Source organism: Larus michahellis, chromosome 5, assembly GCF_964199755.1.
Source record: "Larus michahellis chromosome 5, bLarMic1.1, whole genome shotgun sequence".
In the NCBI taxonomy this organism is placed as follows: Eukaryota; Metazoa; Chordata; class Aves; order Charadriiformes; family Laridae; genus Larus; species Larus michahellis.
This window is the reverse complement of record NC_133900.1, coordinates 56,274,029-56,298,073: the sequence shown is the minus strand read 5'-3', so window position 1 is coordinate 56,298,073 and position 24,045 is coordinate 56,274,029. Positions and strand designations below refer to the sequence as shown.

At 38.8% G+C, this 24,045-nt stretch overlaps 1 protein-coding gene across 1 annotated transcript in view; it reads right to left on the bottom strand.

The window, feature by feature from the left end:
- DOK7 (docking protein 7) overlaps positions 1–24,045 on the bottom strand; it is a 65,094-nt gene that overhangs the window by 26,497 nt on the left and 14,552 nt on the right. Inside the window, exons 5-7 of the mRNA XM_074587469.1 lie at positions 19,291–19,410; positions 12,224–12,331; positions 10,267–11,141 (exon numbers count right to left, since the gene is read on the bottom strand). Of these exons, the coding sequence (XP_074443570.1) occupies positions 10,267–11,141; positions 12,224–12,331; positions 19,291–19,410 (1,103 nt within the window). The remainder of the gene's footprint in view (positions 1–10,266; positions 11,142–12,223; positions 12,332–19,290; positions 19,411–24,045) is intronic.

Here is a 24,045-nt window from a genome sequence, read left to right as displayed (position 1 = left end):
AACGCAGCAGTAGCCCCACATAACTTTTTTCTCCACATATCTGTCCTACACCCATGGGTTGAATTACTCCCTGAAGCAAGTTAGAGTGTTTCAAGGGACCCTTCAGCAGTCATTATGTTACTACACCAGCAAGGAAGGCCAGAATGTAAGGAGTTCCTTCTCTCCACAATGTCATTTAGGAGTGGAACAGAAAAGGGGTAAAAAGTGGTAAAAAGTGGTAAAAAGTGGTAAAAAGTGGTAAAAAGTGGTAAAAAGTGGTAAAAAGTGGTAAAAAGTGGTAAAAAGTGGTAAAAAGTGGTAAAAAGTGGTAAAAAGTGGTAAAAAGTGGTAAAAAGTGGTAAAAAGTGGTAAAAAGTGGTAAAAAGTGGTAAAAAGTCGGGTAAAGAGCATTTTTTACACCACAAAAAAAGATTTGCTCAGTTGCTCAAGCACAGTAACTTTAAGATTTCATTGTGATACCATGGTTCTGACCCAGAGATCTTACACTTCAAGCTGAGTTTAGCCAGCGCAAAAGAAACTCAACAGAAAGTATCTACTTACTTAAGATGGGACAGTTGACTAGCTTAACTGCGGATCCTCAGATAGCTTGAACTGCTCCAGAAGTTCCCTGTGGTCATCTGCTCTCACACCTCTTGCTGGGGAAGAGCTCAGAGTTTTACCTAATCCCTACGTCAAGCAAAAAGGATTTTGACCTCCAAAAAAAAAAATAAATCATTGCATCAAAAAAAAATTGCAAAATTAGATTTGATGCAATATACCTCTCCATAAGAATTTAAGAAAATAATACACGAAAAAAACATAATACAACTATGTTTTTCTTTTTTTCCTCTCTATTGTTACAACTTGTCTTGAATTTCGGTCATATCTTGAAGCATGTTCTTGATATCTTGCTCCTTTCTCAGTGCTAAAAAATTGCTCAACCCTCCGGCTAATCCCATGCTTAGAAAGAACTGTTTTTCAACTGCCGTGTCCTCAGTTGTAAGATTTTCTGAATCCACTGACTGTAAAGGTTCCTGCATTAGTAACTTCTTCCCAGTAACTCTGCAGTTCTTGAAAGGCACCGTTCTTCAATTTCACACACCAAAAAAACCCTGTTGAAATCATATATTCAGTGTCACCGCTCTGTGATCTTTCATTAAATAGAAAACGGCTTTGAACTATTTGTTGAAGTTCTAAAAATTAGTGATAGACTTCCCAGCATTTAAAAAAAATAATAATTGTAGAGCAGCTGCTCCATCCTGGCAGGTTAATTTTCTTCTTTAGTAAATCTTATGAATGAGTTCCTTTTCTGTCCACAGTTCACTTGAAAGGAAAACAACTTTCTGTCTCTCACTGCAGCCTGGAAAACATTACATTTAATATAATCTTTAGCACATGGATAGAATATCCAAAGTAGCATATCCAAAGTAACATATCCAAAGTACTGTAGAAACGCCATCCCATCAATCCTGACAATAGGCTTGGGAAGTAAACATTATCCAGATACAGATATTACACAACTAGGTAGACTGAGGTAAGCTGGTCAGAACCACAATAATAAAACTGTAACGCAAAATTCCTAGATCAGTCCAAATCTCAAGCTTCTTGCCTCTCTTGCACACCTTGGGATTCCCCTCCGATTTAAAGCGAGACTCTGCCCAAAACACCATCATCTGCCCTTCGCCATCACAAATTCCTGCCAGGAGCCTGCGTTAGACAGTTAGCTTTATAGCAGGCATGCAGGTTTCTAAAACGCGTCCAACACTAAGCCAGACAGGGCAAGAACAGCAAAGTTTAGTATGGATTTCTTCTGTGTTTCCTGCGATGCACAGCAAACAACCCCACTGTCCTAGTCTCTGCTATGTGGACGTTTGCAGAATTGTCTTTCTTTTCTTCTCTAGACGTGTTCCCTAGCGTTTCAGCAGAAGCATTCATAACTACGCACAATAATGCAATACATAAAACCGCAGGCAACTTTAAAGCAGTCCATCCTGAAAACTGTTTGGCAGGCTTTTCTATACCAGAATGGCTTACCCACATTTTCTTACCCTCCTGCCTATGGGAAGTGCTCATTCTGTGATTCTTCAGTGATTCATTCCTCAAATTGATTTCAGTGTATTTTTTGTGGAGCAGGTAATAAACAATTTTGTCTTCCACGGATTTGCTGCCACACCTGCTGTTTTCTTGCTAAAAAATGCCAAAATCCTGTATGAAGTTGTTGTTACCATATTATTAAACTTTACTAAGCCAATATCGGAAAGCCTTATTTGCTCTTTATGAACCAAGTGATACAACTTGGTATAGGGTTGCACAGTTATATTAGAAACAGTAAGAATTTGCCTACGTCACAACCTCTACATGACTGACATCTCAAGGATTGAATCTGGTTACAAGTCCATATGGGATACTATCAGCCAGACTGACAGTATTTCCATAGATATCTTGAAGTATTAAGTACATTTGTCATCTTGAATCACCAAAACTAATTCCACTGATGTGTCTTGTCATGGGTTGTGGATAAACTTAAGCACAGTTTGTGTAATTTTGTTGGAACAAATTTCATCCTTCTGATTTGCATACTTCCAGTTTTAAGTGGCTCTGTCAAAAAGGGTTGGTAGGAAAAGTCACACCCCTACTGACAATCTATTTTCAATCCTCTCATCTACTCGCAGCGAGCTGCTGTCAACCCTCCAGACATCCCATCCAAATGATTGTTATCCTACTGGCAGTCACCGATTCCTTCTGAGCCACAAAATTACTTTGATATCAGTGACTGTTAATCAAAACAGAAATTTTTTCTGCATAGCCTTCTTTAATCTATGCTCTTAAAAATATAATGTTGGTAGACATTACAAACATTTTGCAGAAATGCAAGTCAAGAAATTGAGGGTTTCTTTTTCAAGTGACTTTGTTTATGATGGAGGAGAGGAACTGCATGGGGATCAAACCTAGGAATCTTAATCCAGGGCTACCACTGGGTTTTTTTTTTCTTCGCTCTGAGTTCATCTCCATGTAATCCATGATTTCCTGATCTCTTTTTGTGGTTTTTTCCTCTGCAGGTGCATCCTACTTTCATTGTTTTAGAAAATGAAGATAGAAAGTGTCTGCTAACACTTTATAGGATTCTGAAGAATTTTTCAAGAAAGAAATGGATTTCTATTTAGAAAAAAAAAAGAAGAAAAAGAAAAAAACCCTTCCGTTTTGTGTTGGCCATGTTCCAATTGATCTGATGAGTCTCTTTACAACTGGATCAAAACCAAAAACACCATAAACCCTACATTCCAAAGGGAGTAACTTTTTTCAAGCCTTTATCGTCAGACTCCTGCTCTTTCAAAACATTTCTTTCTCTCTATTCAGAAAAGCTATTGCTCGCAACGGAGGAAGAAGTAGCCATCAGTCGTAACAATAATAAAAGCTGTTATCCAGCTTGATAGTATTTATGGGAGGAAGTAGATTTTCCCATTTTTTCATTCTGATGGGTATAAAAGGTCAATACCGTGGTGTATCAATATCTTCACTGGCTCTCTGACAGAAAAGCAATCCAGCAACATTTCTATTGAGTACAGAAGAATTAATTCTGCTGAGCTACGTTGTCTACATTCCCTCATATAGGAAAGTGCTCTCATTCTTGACACGTTTAATATCATTTCACTTACCAGTGCTTCTGTGTCAGGCACTTCTTTTCCCATTACAGACCAGAGGCTATCCGTTCCACTTACTGCCTGATCCCAAGAAGTGCTGAGAGCTTAATTCTTATTCTGAATTCAGATTAGAACCTTTATTCTTATCACAAAATGCTGCAGGGATTTTTTCATGATAGACGGGGAGTATCTTCAGTACTATTTTTTAGATAAGAGGTAAGGCAGCTCCTACAGTGCCAAAAGCAAGTCAGATCTGCGCAGTTCTGGTAGGGGTGGCATGTCTTGTATTTTACTGTGATGTCTCAAATCCAAAGTCATACCCATTTTTAAATGACCTCCTCCAAGCAAAGCTTTGGAAGAGCCGGGTCACTTATATGAGCCTTTACCAGCAACAGCAAAGTAAACGGAAGCGGGGTCTCTTCTTCATTTTTTGGGAGTGAAGTGCAATGCCAAGAAGCATTGTAATATTGTACAAAATAGCAGCAGGAAATTGAGAAGAAGAAAATAAAATCTTCCTTCACCTGTGAACTGCTGATAAGCAACATCCCAACCCAGTGCATAAGCAGACCCAACAGCACCTTAGTAAGAGGATGGGGAGCTAACTCTGGGATAGACATGAGGTCCTGGCAAAACTGCAAAAAGAAAACCAAAACAAATAGAGCTCTAAGCCTCACACTGCACCCACCTCTTTTATGCCCCTTTCCTCTGCCACTTGCAACTGGAGAACATACTTTTGCTCCAGTCTTTGATTTGCGCAGTGCTGTGTGCTTTTGTCAGCACAACCAGCTCCAGAAATGACTGCATTTCATTGTCAAGAACAGCAGGAACCACGGATTTCTTTTATTTCAGAAAGATGTTTTGGAATCTGTAAAAAGCCAAAAAATAACACTACTATGTAGTAAAAATTTCAGAGCCTTTTACAGTAACGGTCATGTAAGTAAAACACCAGATTGCCAAACCATTCATTGTCCAGTGCAGTCACCTCATTTAGTGGTGATACACATTATGGAAGATGCACCTCACTGCAGGTTAATGTATCACAGACAGGACTTCAAGAAAACCAATTGGAATCAAACCTTAAAAGAAGGGAGCACAAATGCACGTTTTTCTAATTAATGCAAAAAGCCATCAGTACCCAGAACCCGTGGTCTTCAAAGCACACGAGAGCCTCACAAACACACTGTCATTCAGGTCAATAATACTGGCGACCGACTTCCAGATTCCTCTGAGGTGCAAACTGTTCCTTTTATAGATTTGACAGTGCGTGTGTTGCCCAACTGCCCAGACCTCTAAGATTAGAGCAGAAATACAAGTAGAAAAAATGCTGTAGAAAATGACAAACACATCCTTCTCAACTGAGAATTTAGACAGCCTGTAGCTTTTTTGAAGGTGGGAGGAAGCATAAGATGTTACAGCATCACGCTTCAATAATGGAAAAAAAAAAAAAAAAAAAAAAAAAACCAACTTTGAAAAGAGGTGTAAAAAGTGTGTAATTACTAATAATCATGTTCCTATACTTTCAGAGAAAGCAGGGAAATAAACACACTACAAGATAAACACATAAGGCGTTCAGTCTCATGGGGAAAGAGGTAATGGCTCCAACAGAAAAAAAAAAAGCTACATTAAAGTTGTATATAACAATATACTGTGATTTCTTTAGTATCTGTTTTAATATTACATTAGAAAAGTACCTGATTAAAAGCAAAAAAAAAAAAAAAAACAACCATTCTCAGTTACATGGATGTGGCAATGGAGTCTGCAGCCACTATTTTTCAAGTCTTATTGCACAATTTTACACCTTACAGGCCTTCTCTTTAACCACTTTCAAAAGCAGTGTCTACAATGAAAGGAGACACGTCAGCTAAATCCAGGGTTAAGGGTTTTGTACAGGATTTGAAAAACCAAGGCTATATTCCCAACCCAGTTATAGACTGTTCATGACCTTGGTTAAACCCGTCCAGGCAAGATCACAAAACAGACCTCAGTGCAGGCTGTTCTTTAAAGTCAAGCCCCTTCTCTGCCTGAGGACACATCAGCCTTGCTTCTCTCTAGGATTTCTCTCTCCCTGGTGTACAATGCACAATGGAAACAGATATTCATAGTAGCTCTAGATCTGCCCAAAGACTCCGCACTCACAAAAGGTTGCACGTGATTAACAAGCCCTGCAGCAACATGGTGCCGCATGATTAAATACCCTGAGTAAAGTGCCTGGTCGAGGATCACAGTACAGACGTGCACATGCTTTCTCTTAAAGTTGTAATGCAAAATAAAGCAGTTTTTGCAGAAGAGACAAAAAGAGGTTAATTTCCTATAAGCTAATCAAAGCAGCTCCCCACTTAAACCAAGATCCACATCCCCCCAAGGCAGCTACCAGATCTCCCTACACTGCGTAGGGAAGGGTTCTTAGCTGCTCAGAGCTGTGGATCCTGCTTCCTGACAAAACCCCTACACCCTTTTGTGCATCGTGACCACAGCATTCCCGTATCTCCGCTTGCTACAGACATGCTGGGAGATTCAAAATTTGAGGCATACAGTTACTGTGGCAGCGAGAACAATATAAATACCTCACAGAAGATTTGGGTAGACCAACACCTAATTCAGGAGTTCAATTCCTGATTTGTCTCCAAAGAGGTTTTGGTGGTTTTAAATGATCAACTGTAATAGGTGGCTGAATACCAATGCAGGATTGATGACAACAGCCACACACAAACTAAAACTTTCTTTTCTCTTCTATCATGGAAAATATAACACCAAAGCAGTAATCAAGCTTATATTTCTACATACATAAGAGCTCCCACTGACATAAATATGAGTTTAGGATGAGCTAGAAATACATAAAAGTCATTCCTACTAATAGGCGTATTTCGAGCTGTCAACAGTGATTTGTGTATAACACTAAGTAGTGTGAAGAGACAGCCATAATCGTTCCATATTAATTCAACTTGCAAGAAGATGAAGGTCAGGGGAAAATAAGCAAAGCAAACCTAAAACCAGTACTTGTCAGATGCAAAAGGACAAAACCAGTTGGAAAATAATTTTATTTTTCAGACTTCTAAGAAAATTTACAAACAATGGTGGTGTAAAAAAAAAAAGACACCCTATAAAAAAGATTGACATCATTTCTCAAACTAGAGCATCAAATGAAGTTACAGAGAGAGCAACAAGAGTACAGTGAAATTCTATTCGTCACATTAGTATTAGCTAAGTAGTTGAAAATGCAATAAGTAAAGCCTAATAATAAATCTCTGCAGCTTACTCAGAAATCCCATAACAATCCAACATTCTGAGCGCTAAAATATACTTACAACACACAAAGAATTCATCTCTGCAATCATCTATAGCACTGAAATCACCTAGGCAAAAATTACATAGAAAGGCACACCTTGTGAAGTTTGTGAAGAAGGACATCTTGAACACACTACAATAACATACAACAGAAAGCAAAATGCCCTGTATGCTTGCTTAATAGTCCCCAATGTCTAATATGAAGTACAATATAGAAATAATAGAAGCAATATTTAGTGACTTTCTTCATGCTGGTTCTATTCTTCATCCAGAGCGAAACAGAAAGTCTTCCTTGCCCTATTTTCTGTTTGAACCTTTGCACTTTCCCATGATATGTTCTCCCTACGTTCATCATCAATCATCCTTGTCATCAGTGGAGCAGGTGGCTCTTAACCAAGGCAATCCCAATCACGACCACCACCACGCCTTCCACATATGCATGTCTTCATCCTGCAACCTGTCTCCAACTCGTCACAGGCTGAACTCCACACACAGACAACATGCCCAAATCTAACCACGATTTGCCAATGTTTACACACAGGGCAGAAGACAAGCAAATGCTTACATCCTTTATTACCACTGTAGACTTTCCTCTAGTCAGGTCACTCACTCACTTTAAATAGTAAGCATTTTAAAACCATCAACACAATTTAGTTAACAGCTTAACTTGAAATTGCAAAGAACTCCAAACACTGGTACACTAAAGCCTTTGGAATATGAATTTGAATACATGTGAAAACCTGGTTTCTTATCCACAAATCAACTCCTCCTGGCCCTAGCTGCATCTTAAACATAACCTGTTCAGAGCACAAGGAATAAGAATTATTTTTTAGTTCCAGCGTACGGATTGGTGCTTTCACTGTATCAACGTGAGAAAAGCCAAAGACAGTGTCCATTAAATACTGCCAAAATAACTCATCTTGATGGTTCAGGACAATGTGTCAAAAGCTTATTTTTTCTTTCAAAAGTAAAAACAAACCCATGAATCATTCCGTTTAATGAGATGCTTACAAATAGGTAGAAAAAATAAAGATAAGACGCAGATGAGCATATCTCATGCTAAAACAGGAGTTAGTAAGAGTGTTACACCACTGTTTCTCTCACTAAATTTGGGTAAATATTAACAATTCCTGAAATTTTTGCAAACCGATATCATTAGGGCAACTAGAAACACTGTGAAACCTGACAGCACTTTGCAATAAAGGATGTGGGTGGGTATGTTATTGGCTTCAACAGGCAGTTAAAGGAGGAGTGACATAGCTTAGCCTCTAATGGCTTTGAAGATACACAATTGAATACTTTCGGTTTCCTGTCTGCCACAGATATCCAGGGTAAACTTCGATAAATTCATGTCTAAGCTGACAATTCAGATCACTGAGAAACATTTAGACCATGTGAGATAACTGTACCCTTAACTACTTCTTTCCTTGCTGCCTACAAAAAGCCATCTTGGAGATTTCTGATCCCAAGCAGAGCACTTCTGTGAATCAACCTTGTGCCTTTAGATTAGATGGATTTAGATTTTTTTATATATATATTTCTTGTGCGTTTAGATTAGACATTAGGATTTAGATTAGATATTAGGAAAAAATTCTTTCCTGGGAGGGTGGTGAGACACTGGAACAGATTATCCAGAGAAGTTGTGGATGCCCCCTCCCTTGGAAGTGTTCAAGGCCAGGTTGGATGAGGGTTTGAGCAACCTGGTCGAGTGGGAGGTGTCCCTGCCCACTGCAGGGGTGTTGGAAGGTCCCTTCCAACTCAAACCATTCTATGATTCTATGATTTTTCCCATCTTCTCTCTAACTACAGGCAGCAGATAGAGGAAGGCAGCAGCAGATACACTGCTGTGCACCCCGTTGCCTGCACCACAGAAATAACAGAAGTGGGAGGCTGAATCTCCAGCCTTTATATCCAGCAAAGCTTTCAAAATTAGGCTAGAGGGATGGTGAGGGCCTTTGGTGCCGATGGCTGGCAAGGATGGTCTCGGAAGAACGCTGATCCTCATGATCAGTGTAGACACAACCTCATAAGGCCTGTCACACCAATGCCTCCCTACCTCCCAAATGCTGCAAGCACACGACAAAGTAACACCCCAGGTGCCACTACAGAGGCTATACAAGCACCTCAGGCAGGCAGCATTTTCTAGTTTTCATACATGTGAAGACAGTCAATGATGCAAATGCAATACCTTGTGAGAAGAAAATAATCCCTCAAATTTATACTACTTTAATTTTTCTTTCCTAACATGTTATACACTCAAGCCCTTTTCATAGCAGTGATTTATGTAATCCCACATGCTCAATTAAAATGTACACACTTCAGCGGCAATACTGAATTCCTCAAACCAAAGTCTCTCTTGCTGATTCCCTCCTTCACACATTCCTTAATTTGAGCGCTTCCTCTAATCTTCCCAGCCTTTCAACAGCTCACCAACACAAACAGCTTTACCTTCTTCTAGTTTAGCAAACACATTCACAAAAAAGGTCTTCTCCGAAACAGGTAAAAACAAAAATATTTTCTCTGTGCAATGTAAAAATAATGTATAAAACTTACTGCCATAAAAAGCCAAGAATTTATCAGTGTGCAAAAAGAATTTATGGGAATATCAGTCGTAGTAACAAATATGTTTAGAAAGGCATATGGATCTCCATGATTCAGGTTTTAACTCTTTATGTGACTGGTCATCAAAAATATTTTTTCCTGCAAATACACTGTCCTGCTAATACACCAATAATGAGTTTTTGTACACCTCCTCTAAAGTACCCATCACTGGGCCAGTTATAACTATAATACTGGATTAGTTGATCTGCTATGGATTGCCATGCTAACTTGGCTATCTTGTCTTTTCCCAGTGAGAAGCTTTGCTAATCTGGCTTCTTGTGTAAGACATGCGTAAACTGCAACAATAAAGAAAAGAAAAACAGCAATAAAATTAAAAATATGTACTGTGGTCACCTAAAGAGCAGCACATACTATTTGGCCTCCCTTCTTTCTCCTTTTGAAATACCAGCAGTAAAACAGACCAAATGCTAAATTACTATTACATGAAAAATTCAGCCCTTTCATGTACCTGTAAAGCTTCTGCCTCTGTCACCATAAGCCACCCACCAAAACCAAAATTGGCCAATTTCAAAGTAATGACTGATCACCTATGTTGTTCAGTGTTTTCTTGATTGGGCACAGAATTTGAGGAAACCGTGTGCTAAGCCTCTCAACTTGAGCATAAACAACACAAGAGGTATTACCTGTTCAAATTATAAAGGAAACAATAGTACTTATGACTTGCAATTTAAGTCATTTTACATTAATCATGCTCTATTAAGTAAGGCTTGTTAGCATCTGCTCAGTGTTAGGTATTTACCTTTAGTCCACCACAGATTGGACAAGCTGAAAAAAGAGCTCTTGTCATCCCAAGGTGGGGGCTACATGTGTCACAGGGGTCAGCTGAGGCCCCACTAGGTGGTGACAACTCACTACTTTTGGAGTCTGACACCTGTCCTTGTGGTTTTGCGTCTGACCACCTTGAAACAAAATCCACATATGTCTCATCACTTGAGTCCTTGGTGCTTTCTGCAAGCAAGGATGAAGGCCTCCCTCTGTCCTGGCTGTGCTCAGGTACCCTCCGTGCTTCCAAGTGCGGTAGTAGCAGTTTTGGGTCACTTGCACCTTGAGGTGACAGGGCCTGGTCCTTGGGTAGTGTGGAATCTGCGCTCTTCGGTTGCACATCTTTAGAAGGTGCCTGTAACAAACTCCTGGGTATATCATAAATATGTCTGAGAGAGCTGGGAACCTGATACTCTGATCCCGCACCTCTCTGGGGCTCACTGTGAGGACAAGTACATAAATTCTGATCTGAAGGAAAGTTCAACGGCAGGCTTAGCAATGATCCAAACTCATCACCATGGCAAATGTCCAAGCTCCCAGCATAGGAAGAGAAGCTTCCAGAGTAGGAAGAGTGACTACCAGTAGCAATTCCACTGTCAGAAGAACTCTGACGACCTATTTCCTGTAGCTGTCTGGACCGGAGGGGCTTTGGAGGTGGTTTAGTGGTGCCACGTGCCCCTTCTGGAAGGGTCTTTTCTTCTCCAAGATGAATGCCTTTTGCTGCTGCCAGTCCGTGACTCTCTTGAGAAGTGCTGGCTGAAGACTGTTCAGGCCAAATTGTCAATCTGCTCCCAACGCTAACATCCGAGTGGCTGGTATCTGAAGACGAGCTTGAAAGACTTCTATCGTCTCCTAGAAAAGAACAGAACACATCAACGTATGTTTAAAACACAATCGACAGACTGAAGCGTGGCAAGTATGCACAACCAGAAAGGACCCTGATATTCCATCTGCTTTTTTTAAGGAGAACTTCTGTCAGAAAGCGGGAATTCCTGCAATAATTCCTATCTCCATGGGAAAAATAAAATTAAAACAGTATGTTACCTTGCCATAAGCCTACCACACTGTGGAACATAATGCATTCAAGGCTAAATTTTTAGAGCTTATGCACCAAGTTCTCCCCTTTTCAACCATATTTTACTTCTGCACAGTCAATTGGTTTTATTTTAGATACTCCTATATCACAGGGAATAGTCAAAGTACCAGGCTCAGAATAGCTGAGATTGCTCTGAAGAAAACCTTGTTGCTGTGACCCAAAGCCATATAAGATATTTCCATGTTTCTATTTGATCTGAATCAACCAAATTATTATCTTATTTGTATTTTTTTCCTCTATTTAAATCTTATATGAATGACATCAAAATGAATGTTAAAGATACTGCAAAAATAAAAATCCAACTTAAGACTGTCCTATTCTCTCTTCTGAGCTCTCCTATACTGTACTTCTCCATAATATCCATACCAAAATGCAATCATACATCATTTTAACAAACAAACGTGAGAATACTAGTATTATAAAAAATATTACGTATCTATATACAAAAAGATCTTCCGCAATTCATTTAGGCATATATTGCAAGAAATTTTTTTCTCAACAAACTAACAAAAACCCCCCACTTCCTTGTAGCGGCACACATAGTCCACAATGTTATTTCCTTCCTTCTTAATAAAACCAATGTGAAAACAAGGACTGGCAGTAGGGTCATTCTGTAGGTATTAATTTTAAAACTCGGGCAATAAGTTGCCGGATGGGGTAGAAAGAGAAGGGGTCCACTGCAAATTGTGACCTGAGCTTCTGGTGTTACTAGACTATTTCTGTTCTCAGGTGTTGAGGGAAAAGTTTAGAACAATTCTCTTGCTCTTCATGGAGTAATTCTTGATATACACTACCACAAAACACCATTTGTTTTTATTTAATTAAAGATATTTCTTACCTCCACTGCCCTGGCGACTTGTATGGGAAAGCAAGCTCAAGCGCTTTTCTAATTGCAAAGCTTCATGAGCCAATCTTTCTTCTGAATAGGCTGGATTTGTACTTGGATCTTTAAAAAGAAACAGAAAATAAATAAATAAAAAAGAAGAAACGTGGAAAATATGTAAAAGGAGGGAAAAAGACAGACACATTCTTATTTTAGATACTCTGTTCTTATGTTTGACTCTGTCTTCATGTTTAATACAAGATAAGTTAGAATGGTAAAAATCACTCCTAAAATGTACTATCAGGGATTTCCCCCGTACATTTTAGTGAGTTTGCCATTCCAGCTGAAATTACTTCACTGAAGTTTCCTTCTATTCCAAAAGAAAGAGAAAGATCAAAAGTTATACAAAATGCGGAAGAACTTTCATCAGTAAAACAGGCCAGTTTCCTCTAAACCATTTTGTTTCCAGCCAGGCACAACAATAGAACCGGATGTTGGAAGTAATAATAACCACTATCCCAAGAGAAATCTTACAGATTTCTTCAAACAACACTGACAAGTGTGTCATGTTCAGCAGTTGCAAAGGATATGGTCTGCTAACGTGTCCATCATTGGAAGTTTTGTAGCTCATATTAATTACATAGGGAAAGGAATTAGTGACAGATAAAACAGATCAGCTTCCTCACAACTGCTGCTCTTGTATATCTGATCAACTGGGTAGTAGTAGCACACCACAAAAACATTTAATCATTGAATCATTTTATAAGAGGGGAAAAAAAGGATGAAAAGGGCTACATGTTGCTGTGGTTGAGTTAGTAAGATAAAAACAGTTGAAATGATGAAAGAAAAGTTTTATTTTCATCCCAGGTCTTTCTGTTTTAAAAGACTTGGGTTTGATGTTGTCAACACAGCAGTCAAAGCTGGTGAGCTGAGGCTCCATGGGAGTCCCTACTTTATTAATTACCTGAGAAAGAAGCTGCCACATCTCTCCTCCCTAACCATAATCACCTTCTGATCTGCCCTGGATAGATCCTAGTGCATCACAGGAGCAGAAATAACAATGCTGAACTTTCTTTCCCATGTAGAGAAGGTTTCCATCTTTACCAGTCTGCAACCTGGATAAGATTAGCAGAACAAGCCAGACACACACATTCTACAACAGCATATGTCAGAAATCAAAGGTGTTCTAACAGGGACAAGGCAACAATGCCTGTGACAAACAGGCTCTATGACCTCTGTGCCTCCCAGCTCAAACAGTGCTTGATGTTAGCATCTGACACCTTCCAAACTTAGCTTTAAGAGTAGAAAAGAGGACTGTTTGACATGATTATTTTGTTAGGTCTCCATTCCTATTTCCCTGCAATACAACTCATATTAAGCATCGACTAGTTCAAACCTGTGTAACTGCTTGCTCAAACAAAAACCCCAATGCTTCCATATGGACCTCTGCCAAAAGAAAATACAAGATTTGGCCACCAGCACCTATGGTGCAACCCAGACAGGTCTATGCAAGGATCTGCTCAGTGGCATACAGTGTTACAGGCTGGTGCTTGAATCTATTTTTGAATGTCCTCTGCTCCAGTTACTGTGCTGTGTCTAGTTAAATGCCCTTATGTCCGAAAACACCCAACAAAGATGTTCTACAAGCACTTTGAGTATAAAGTTGGCATAACAGATCAGCAAATTAGTCAAACCAAGATGCAACAGACACTAGCCCTTCCCACAGCAAAGAACTGTCAGTAGGAAAGATCTTTTCACTTCTCTCAGAACATGATTACTTGATAAATATAGATTTTCAGAATGTTACTATGGCACATACGCAACTATTGGTTTTTTAGTAACTGATATCCCTCTTACAGACAGCAAAAGATATAATTAAAAAAAAAAAACAAAAAAAAAAACAAACAAAAAACCAAACAACACCTAGTCAAGCAACTGATCTTGTAAAAATGGCCTATAATAAAGTACAAGATGGGGTGGTAGGAGACAGTTAAGTTTCTACTTCACATGTTCAATTGCTCCTAGAAGACAAATTCCCTATCAGCTACACAGCTAAGGAACGCAACAGGTTTCACCCAACAACATGAAATCTCTAGGCATACTGTCTGTCCAACAGGACTGATATTTTTTTTGTTAAACTTCCCCTTAAGAATTGCCTATGTATGAAAGGTGTGTATAAAATTGGGTTCATAGTTGTGTGGGGTCTGTGAGCCCTCATTGCCCAGCTTTGTGGAAGATTCATTAGAAGAATCCTTTCTCAGCAAGCACTAGGAAGTATCTAGAGAAACAGCTTCAAAACCTGCCAAACATATATAGACTTAAAAGTATTAGGCAGATATTAAAAATAACTGTCCATCAGTTTTATTGAAGTCTTTGTTTTGCCTTTAATCGTCTCTGCTAATAAGCAAGACTTCTGTGGAATACACACACAACACTATTCTCCAGAAGCAGCAGATTCTTATACCAGCATTTTTGGTTACAGACTACCAAGCACTAATCAGGAGGTTTTGCTACAAGATCAGACTAAGGACTGAAGTCACTGGCAGCCACCTTTTAGAGACGAGTCCTTACTGGAGGGCATAACCTCTGGCCTCCTGTCATATGAGCGTAGAAATATGGTCTAAAAATGATAAAAAACCAAGGTGGGTTTTCACCGGTAAAGTGGGATTTGTTGGCATCATCCTACACCTTATGCATGCACAATACAAAGCCTCTAAATTACCGTGTAGTAATTTGCCATATTGCTAACTCAGGCGGACAGAAACAGCATGACCGGTACTGAGACAGCTGTCCAAGGAAGTTCAGACAGCTTCTGCCCACACAACATCCTGCAGTAGCTCCAACAACTCTAAGAGCAATTAGTTTTTTCATTTCCCAAACTCTAAACAAACGTATCTTATAACATGATTTACTCCCATGGAATCTAGACATTTAGATTCACTCAGGTCCTTCAATTAAGAAAGTGTTTTATCATTTTCCAAACAAAAACGGATCCTTTGCTATGAAGAAAAATCTTTTGTGTGAGGCAATCCTTGAAATCTTCTTAAATACTTCTTTGGGGCAAAGGGGAAGGATTACATTAAATTTGGCTGGACTAAAAATGCTTCTGATGGAATTTTTATTTTTGTATTACGTTGGTGGATATTCATTAAAGCCACATCAGCTGCTCATCGTGGGAGATTTTGAATACTTTGGTAACATACGAATAAAGTGTCACAGTAATTCAAAGCTCCAGGGTTGTTCAGTAAGAACCTGTCAGGAAAAAATGTATTGTATCAAGTTAAGTCAGCAGCTACCTAAGATATGCGTGATTATATGCATCTTTAAAATGCAACATTGGTTAATTGCTTCATTAAACAAAGTTAGATAAGTTAGGCTGAACATCTCTCCTTTCTTTCTTATTTTGTAACTGTAGGCACATTTGCAAATCAGGCCTGGACCCTCACCTTCATGCTAACATCTCCACACCTTGTAAGATGTCTGGAGGAATGAAAAGATGTCCTAAAAGTTTGAGGAGGATCCACTTGGTACAGATACTGCAGAAGGCAGCCACAGAGCTGTCTTGCAATGGCCAAAGGTGTATCAAGCTTCAACAAAAAGAAAGAGCATCAGATAGATCCTCAGTAAGCAACACTGCACACTCTCCAGTCAGTCACAAAGCAGCCTGAAAACGCTTCCAAAATTAAAAGAGAGCATCAAGACTATCAACATTACACTTGGGGTCTTTCCAGCCTGCAGGACTAGACCGTCCCGTAGCCTTAGCCAGATTTAGAGAGTACTAATCTGCCCACTGATCAAAGATATCACTGATCGGCTGTTGGGCCTTTGCTGTGTTCATGTTTGGCATTCAAGATGAATTTTGCTAGTGAAAAGAAGGAATTCAATGCACACCTAACAAACAAACATTTCTCAAATAATATGCATGCAAATTCAGTACAGATTACAAACCATACAATTCATATCTCTGTCAATACCTAGACTTCTGCCAAGACAAGAACATAAAATTCTCTGGTTTGTTTTCTAAATATATTCTCAAGAAAGAAGTTGCCAGTTGCAGGCAGACAATTACAGCAATTATCTTCCAACTAATAGCTGGTGAAAACAGGCTATCCAACAACATCCTGTCGCTCATTTGAGTCCCTTATTTAAAACACTACACTGCCTAAAAACATCTACATATGCCTACATTACCTTTGCGTTCCCACCTAATGCCAAATGTCTTAAATTTGAGACCTGATCGTGCAGCCTTTAATAAATTAAAACCTCCAATCTGTTAATGGAGCTATCAATAGGAGAAGTTTGGTACAATTTTGCAGAATTAATGGACTCCCAAAATAAGTACTGTACAATAGTAAACTCTAAAACATCTCATGTTCTTTTTCTTTTCCATTTTATTTTGGGTGTACACATAACAGAATTATTTTTGTCATGAGAAATTCACATTCATTTGATAACCATTTCCAAAAAGTCACAGAATAATTCAGGTCGGAAGGGATCTCAGGAGTTCTTTACTCTAACATGCTGCTCAAAGTAGGTCAGCTATGAGAGATTAGACCAGATTTTGATAATTTGCAACGGTCAGTCAAGTTCACGAGTTCCACTGCATGACTTTTTCATTATACATTTTATAGACAACAGAATAAGGCACATACAGTAAGCATATATGTCTACATTATAAGGACACCAAGCTTTTAAGGAAGTAAAGTATACTTTTTAAAACTACAATCCTGAAATTATGTTGGTGTCCAAGAACACTGTAAATGTGACATTTTTTCCACTGCATTGTATTCTTTTCTCTGTACAGCTGCCCTTTGTGCGTTTTCCTTTCTTGAAAATACCTAAGAGTTATTGAAGCATATTTCATGTTTAAGTTGGAAAGGTACAGGCAACAGCAAGAAGGCAAATTCAAGTAGCGAACCGTGGAGAGGAGGCCACTTCCTATAAAAGTTTTTAAATTACACAAAAGCAGAACATTGCACATATAAAGCACATTTGAGGCTGTGTAGCATTCTGTGGTGCAGTAAATATGAATAAGATTGACTAGAGGTTTCTTGGTAGAATCCCAAATCTGGAAGTTTTGATCTAGTTACTTGAGGTGTGCAGGTGATTGATCTATTTAATAACTATCCCTTTCAAAAGATTGGCTGAATTTCGATACTCTTGCCAGATACCATGTACAGCTGGTAGAGACATGACCTTTTCAAGCAATGCAGTACATTCTGTGGAACAGCATACTTGATACGGAAAGTTAGTTTGTGGATGAATCACTAGTATTGTACACGTGCCTTAAACAGGTCTGTGCAAGCTTCTGCATGGAATAATAAACAAAGGAGAACATAAAAAAATAAAAATTTCTGTGAAGTGGCGTGTACATAGGGCGTGACAACAAACTGGAAGAGCCAAGGGATATGTAAGTTAGAGGGGTCAAACTAGCTTGGAAAAGGGCTGCAGAGGAGTCTGCAAGAGCATGAGTACAGTTCCCTACAGAACACTGCTTCTTTGCAGGGAAAGAAGGTGAAATCAAGTGGCTGAGTACATCTTCACCCCATTTTAGTGGCAAGTCCATCAAGCACAGAAAGCAAATGAGAAAGACCTCAGAAAAGAGGTCTTCCCTTAGAAAAATCACCAAATTATCCCCAGGATATTCCACATCCACTTTATGCACTTCAGTGAGGTCAGAGCTCTTGAAGGAGGGAAGGCAACATGTTATGTGGCTATGTGTAACAACCCACAAGTGGCAGAGGATGCAAAAGCAGATTTAGTTCTACATGCCTCTAAAAAAAGATTTTTCAAAGAATGTGCCATCTCAAATTAAAATAATAATTTTGTTTTTAAAAAAAGACAACAAAATAGTTGCTTGTAGGCTTAATTTTTCTGGACATAAGTTTTTGTTAAATGAAAGATTTAGGAGTTGTATACTTGTAACATAGTTTTAGATATGCAGAAAAATTATTGCATTCAATAGTAAAGCCTTAAATATTAGCACTGTTTTTTGCTTTTCTGTTGTTGGTTTTTTCTAGTTTGCCTTTTTTTTTTTTTTTAACACTCCACTCAGTTGAACTCAAACACAGATCATCACACAAGAACGAGGTTTTATTTCCCACTATCCTGCTTGATTATTTTATTTACTTTGGTGTTACAACTATGGGAAAGAACAGATGATCTGAGCCTCATGTCTAGTGCATTTACCTTAACTAACTTTTCATAATTTATTTTCACAAGTTTCACATTGAGATCTAATCTTTTCCATCACGTTTCCTCCCTGCAATTATCTTAATCTTATATCAGCAATAAAACCCTGTCATACATCTATTAACTGCCTAACACTTAAACAGAAACCCTAAGTATTTCCAAACCCCACCTCATCCTTCACGATTCTTGTAGCCTATTCCCACTATATCCCACTGCCAATTCACAGATATTTTTCTGCAATCTCATTTCCATACTCTTGCCTTGTTTGACACCATCATTCCACCTCAATATTGTATTTCTTCATCTGCTAATGTCAAAAGGCATCAGGGTTTGCTATGATGCCATCTACTTTTCACTCTGGACATTACAGCGCATGCAACAGTTACCAAGAAATAGGAGAAGGAATTTAATCCTTGCACATCAGAAAAGAAGTTCAAGCTGCAAAACTGAAACGTGATGTGGAGGCCTCACAAAGTTCTGTAAGGTTCCAAAACTTAGTTCTGAGTGTTTTGGATGAACTCAAAATGCCCCAGAAGTCAGTTTTCCGTTAAACTATCAAAATAGTGATGCAGATGTGGATCCGAGTTGAAGTGCGTAAGCTTAAAACTAAAGGTTAGGGTTCCTTTCAATTCAAATTACCATATTTTAGTACTGTTAAATAAGAGAAGGCTAAAGTTAGTAGTATCACCAGAAATACGAATGAGCCAGAGCAGCAGGGGGAAACTGGGTACATTCAACTGATAAATCTTTACTGTGACATTTAAGAATGAAAACCACTTTGCACTTTCTACACCCTTAGTGTCTGCAAGCTGTTCTTACAATCACAGCAGTAAGTGCTAGACATGGCAAGTTCCTACTTTGCTCGGTTACTCTATACTTCCTATATTAACCTGGTAGGACTGGACGCAAACCAAAAGGGCCTTTCGTCGGGGAGATGCCACGGACGATACAGTCGAACAGAAAGCTGATCTGCTCTCCTTCAGCACAAGAAAGGAAAAAAACACCAGCCCCTGCAAGAAAGAACAACATATATATGTGTGTGTTTTTCACCTGGATACATTAGAAACATATTTAGCTGAAGCTATTTATAATATAGCAATCAAAAGAATATAAGTGCAAGCCACATAAAGAAATCAACAAGACATGTTCTCCAGAGGAAAGAAATGAAAAGAAAAAAGTCAGGTCAGCACACACACACACACTATCACAAATATACACATAAATTATTAGGTAGCTATTGAACTTATGATAATTTTCTGAGATTCAGGCAGCTAGAGCAATGCCAAAATACAAGCCATATGCTCAACTACTGTCTGGGTCTTTTATTCTTAAGTAGCCCTAAAATTTTGTAGGACAAATCTTAGCTATGCAAGTGTCGGGGATACTTAAAGTGACTTCATTGAAATGTACCAAGTTAATTTTACTTTTACACAATTTTAACCAAGAGCAGCTTTTTATATACCAGTGAATCAGGATTTGGTTATATTGCTGGATTATATTCTAAATTTTCCTAGACTAAGTCCTATGCGTCTATTATTAACAGAACGTAACACAACTCCACAGGTTGTCATCAGATCTTTACCCTTTTCTCCGTCCTGATATTTTGCTTTCCATTCATTAAGAATAGCCCCAAGCAAAATTAGAATGAGAATCACTAAATAAACAAACAAGTTCTGAGCTGCATGATATATGGCTACATGAACACACAAGACTAGAAGTGCTCCACGGAACATTTTATTTGAGAACTGTCAGTCCAAATATTACCCACAGAAAGAAAAAAAAAAAAAAAATCAAGTTGACTTTTTTGATGATCTTAACACACCAGGCAAAAGACCACTCCAGCAACCAGTGACTTTGGGGGAAAAAAAAAAAAAAGAATACAATAACCAGATACAAAAGGAACTGAAATTAGTATATAGGCCTTGAAGAAGTGCTGCCAGCTCACCAGAGTCACGCATATTAGAAAACCACAATACCAAAGCTTAGACCTGCAGTAGGGTTTTGCATATTACTTTCCTAGGGACCTGGGCCCCTAATCCGGACAGTAGTTTCACTTCTGCATGTCTCTAGCCAATTCTGAGTTTCATACATATTTTTTGCCAATTTTACTTAAAGCAGCAGAGCTGGTTTTGACCAGGAAGCCTGCATCCCCATCACTTTCCACACATATGCTACGTCATATGCAACAGGATACTCGCATTTCACTTAAGCAATGGATACACTTTTGACTGCTTGGCAAAGGGCTACAGCATTCAAACAAAGGGGATAATCAAGAGTGGACCACAAACAAAATTAACTATTTTAGTAAATTAGATATTGCCAACAAGCAGGAAACTGACCACTCTAGGAAAAGCATATTCTAGTCCACGTCAAGACAACATTGTTAGCAGCATCTTCGTAACTTGCTTTGTCACTCCACCATATTTGTTCCTCTTCAGATCTTACTGATCAAAACTTCTCCAGCCAAAGAAAAAGAAATCCCATTCCTGGTACAGTTGAACTGCTATAAATTCAACAGGAATTAGAATTCACTCACTAGTAGAAGTTAAATTTATACTTAAGGGCTGGCTTTCCAATCATTTCCAGAGTACAAAGTCTCAAACATATTACTTAAGACTCATGATAGGCAAATATCAAAATACTAAACTGCGTTTAAGCAACTGAAAAGATGAACACATACTAGCTCATGACACATAAACCAGAGGAAAGCCTACTTAACTCCACACATCTATGGTATTGTTTTCAAAAATAAGTTCATCACAAGTTTTCCTTACAGTGCATATACACATCCTGGTTTCTGTATCAAAGACCATCTAGGCGATTACAACACTTATCGTGCAATCTAACAGGTATGAAAGTTTCTAATGGTGACTTGCTCACAGTCTGGTCACATTTCACCTCCTCAAGAGATGCCAAAGAGACAGAGAACATTGCATTAGAAAAAGCTGGGTGCAAAGTACATATTCAAGAATTACTTTAAACTCAGCTCTTCCTTTGAGCTGTCTTCTCCTCCCCCCATGGATTAGATAGAGTACAGGGAAATCAATTTGCCTAATCTGAGATGGCGTGACTCTTCCCCCATGAACCATGCTGACGCCAGAAGATGTGCCTTTCTTGAGGGAGCAGGGCAGCACATGACTTTCCCAGACTCTGAACACATGACTTTCCCATCCCGTGCACAATAATCAAGCAGGATATAGAGGCAGCATAACAGAGTACATTCATGTCTCAAGAGCAGTGATGGATTACATGGCTTGATAATTCATCAGAATCCCGCACATCCGTGTTGCCGTTCAGGAAAAGACAATTCCTCAAATATTTCTGTACACAAAGAGTACATCTGGACCACTTTGTTCTTTTATCACTATTGTCAAGAGTCTTACTTAAACTCCTAAAAGGCTTTACAAGCCTTGACTTTAATAGAAACAAAAAAAGTAAATGTGTGCATGTGAGCTGGCTGCTTAACTCAAAGGATGATTTCTGCAAAGAACTATCACGCATTTGGAAATTCCCAAAACAAATGTGACAGCCTTTACATAACTAGTACAAACAGTGTATGCACATGTGCATGTAAGACATGAATCCAATACACACATGTGTAAAATACTTCTTTGTAGATTCTATTATTCACATGATCACTGTAACTGCCAATTGACTCTCACAGGAAAGGTTTTATTTCTTTTTTTTGGTAGGTAGAACTAGATTGCAAGGGAAGGAAGAAATCTGGGGATCCTTGCAAAATACATCAAGTGAGATGAATGAATAAGTAAGGCTTACTTAAGCTATGTTTTAAAAGCATACAAAAAAGCCAACAGCCACAGTTCTTTTCTACTTTCTTGAGAAAGCTGAGAAATTCACTACTAGGAATTACACATCTCAGTCATGTGTTGGAACAGATCTGGTGCACAAGCATGTGGAAGCTGAGGAATATGTGGTATGCATCACTGTAATACCATGCAGCTGTTTAGTAGACTGAAGAGCTCGCTCACCCACTCTCTCCATGCAGTAAGAGACTTGGTGAAAAGCAGCCTGCAACCACTTGCCCAAGGCTGAAACACTAAGACTCCTCTGTGGCAGCTGGCAGTAAAGCATTGTACAGTCTCACAAACATTCAAGAGAAGCTACCGATTTCATAAAACTTCCAAGTATTATTAAATCTTGCTAATGTTTGATTTTAGTTCATCGTATTAAAAAAGCAAACCCACGGGCAAACACATCCTGAAAATGCACAATAACAAAAAATTACTTAAATCTCTGTACAGTGTGTGAAAGTAAGGCAGAAGAGTCAGTCCCTTCCCATGAACTATTACTCCTAACAGGTGCCAGACAACGCTAGAACCTGAAGTCTTTTAGCTACAGGACAGGTACGAACCCTGGCAGTTCAGTTCATGGCAATCATCACGTTGTCCAACCAGAATGTCTCAATCCTGGCCTTGAGCAACCCCCTTTAGAAGGTATCTCGGGCTGCTCTTCTCTCTGGTGAATGTGGCAACAGGTATTCCTATTATTGCCAACTAAGACATGGGCATGACTACCAAAAACAAGACAAGAACGTTTGTTATCTGCAGTAGGCCTAAGTAGGAGACAGCAACAGAACAATATCTGCACATAAACAGAAGTTTTAATCTACACAACCTAGAATCTTTCAAGAAATTCCAGATATTGCCCCAGTTCAACAGCCTCTACTGCTTCTACTTTTCAAATAAATTCTCATGTTTTTTGTTTGCTCCTCCACTTCTCCTTTGGCCCTTCCAGATATGCTGGTAAGCCACTTCAACTGTTTTAGAATGATTTTAACAGAAGTCATAGAAAGAAAGGAAGAAACACCTGATTTCATCAAAACATCGAAAAGATCACAGAAATACTCGTTTATCCTGCAACTAGCAGCAGCAGTATCATTTGTTCTTTCAAAGGGCACCAAGCGTGCTACAAGGTCCTCTCTTCTAGGAGATGCTGTTAGAAAACACCAAGCAGCTCCAAACTAGGCCCTGGAAGATTCTGAACTTTGGATATCCTGAATTCTCAGAGCACTAACATGCTCTTTTTTTTACCCTACTTGAATTTTTTCATACTGACCCTCAAGTCAAGATTCTCTTTGCAACTAATTATTTTAATCAGTGCACAGCGATTGAGTAAGCAACTTAGGAAAGTGAGAGGCTCCTTTTTTCAAGCCTGTTCCTCTGAGTAAACCTCTCAATTGGCTCCTAGGCCCAGATGCCTTTGTTTTTTGAAAATGTTGTGTGTGATTTATCTTCAACTACAGAGAGGCTGGGGACAGGGGGAGCCAAATTTTGCCTCAGAGGTAAACTTATTTGCAGCTGTCAGAAGCAGAAGAAAGAATTTTCTGATCTCTAGCAGTACTATTGTGATGTTAAGAGCAAGAGAAGTTCAAAATGTAAATGTTCCTTTTCCTATCTAAGAAAAAACTGGTGTTACCTGTCCTGAAAATGCACCTAGATGTAACGTTTGAAATTTCAGATGGTTTCCCTCTTCCTGGATTGAGCACCAAAGCCTTCAGAGTTGAACAAAACCCGTACTGAGCAATTAATTCAAAAAACATAATCACGTACTTTATGAAAAAAAAATGTGAGGAAGCAAGGAACAGAAAGTTAAAACAGATTCAGACCCTTTTAGACCTCAGTTTT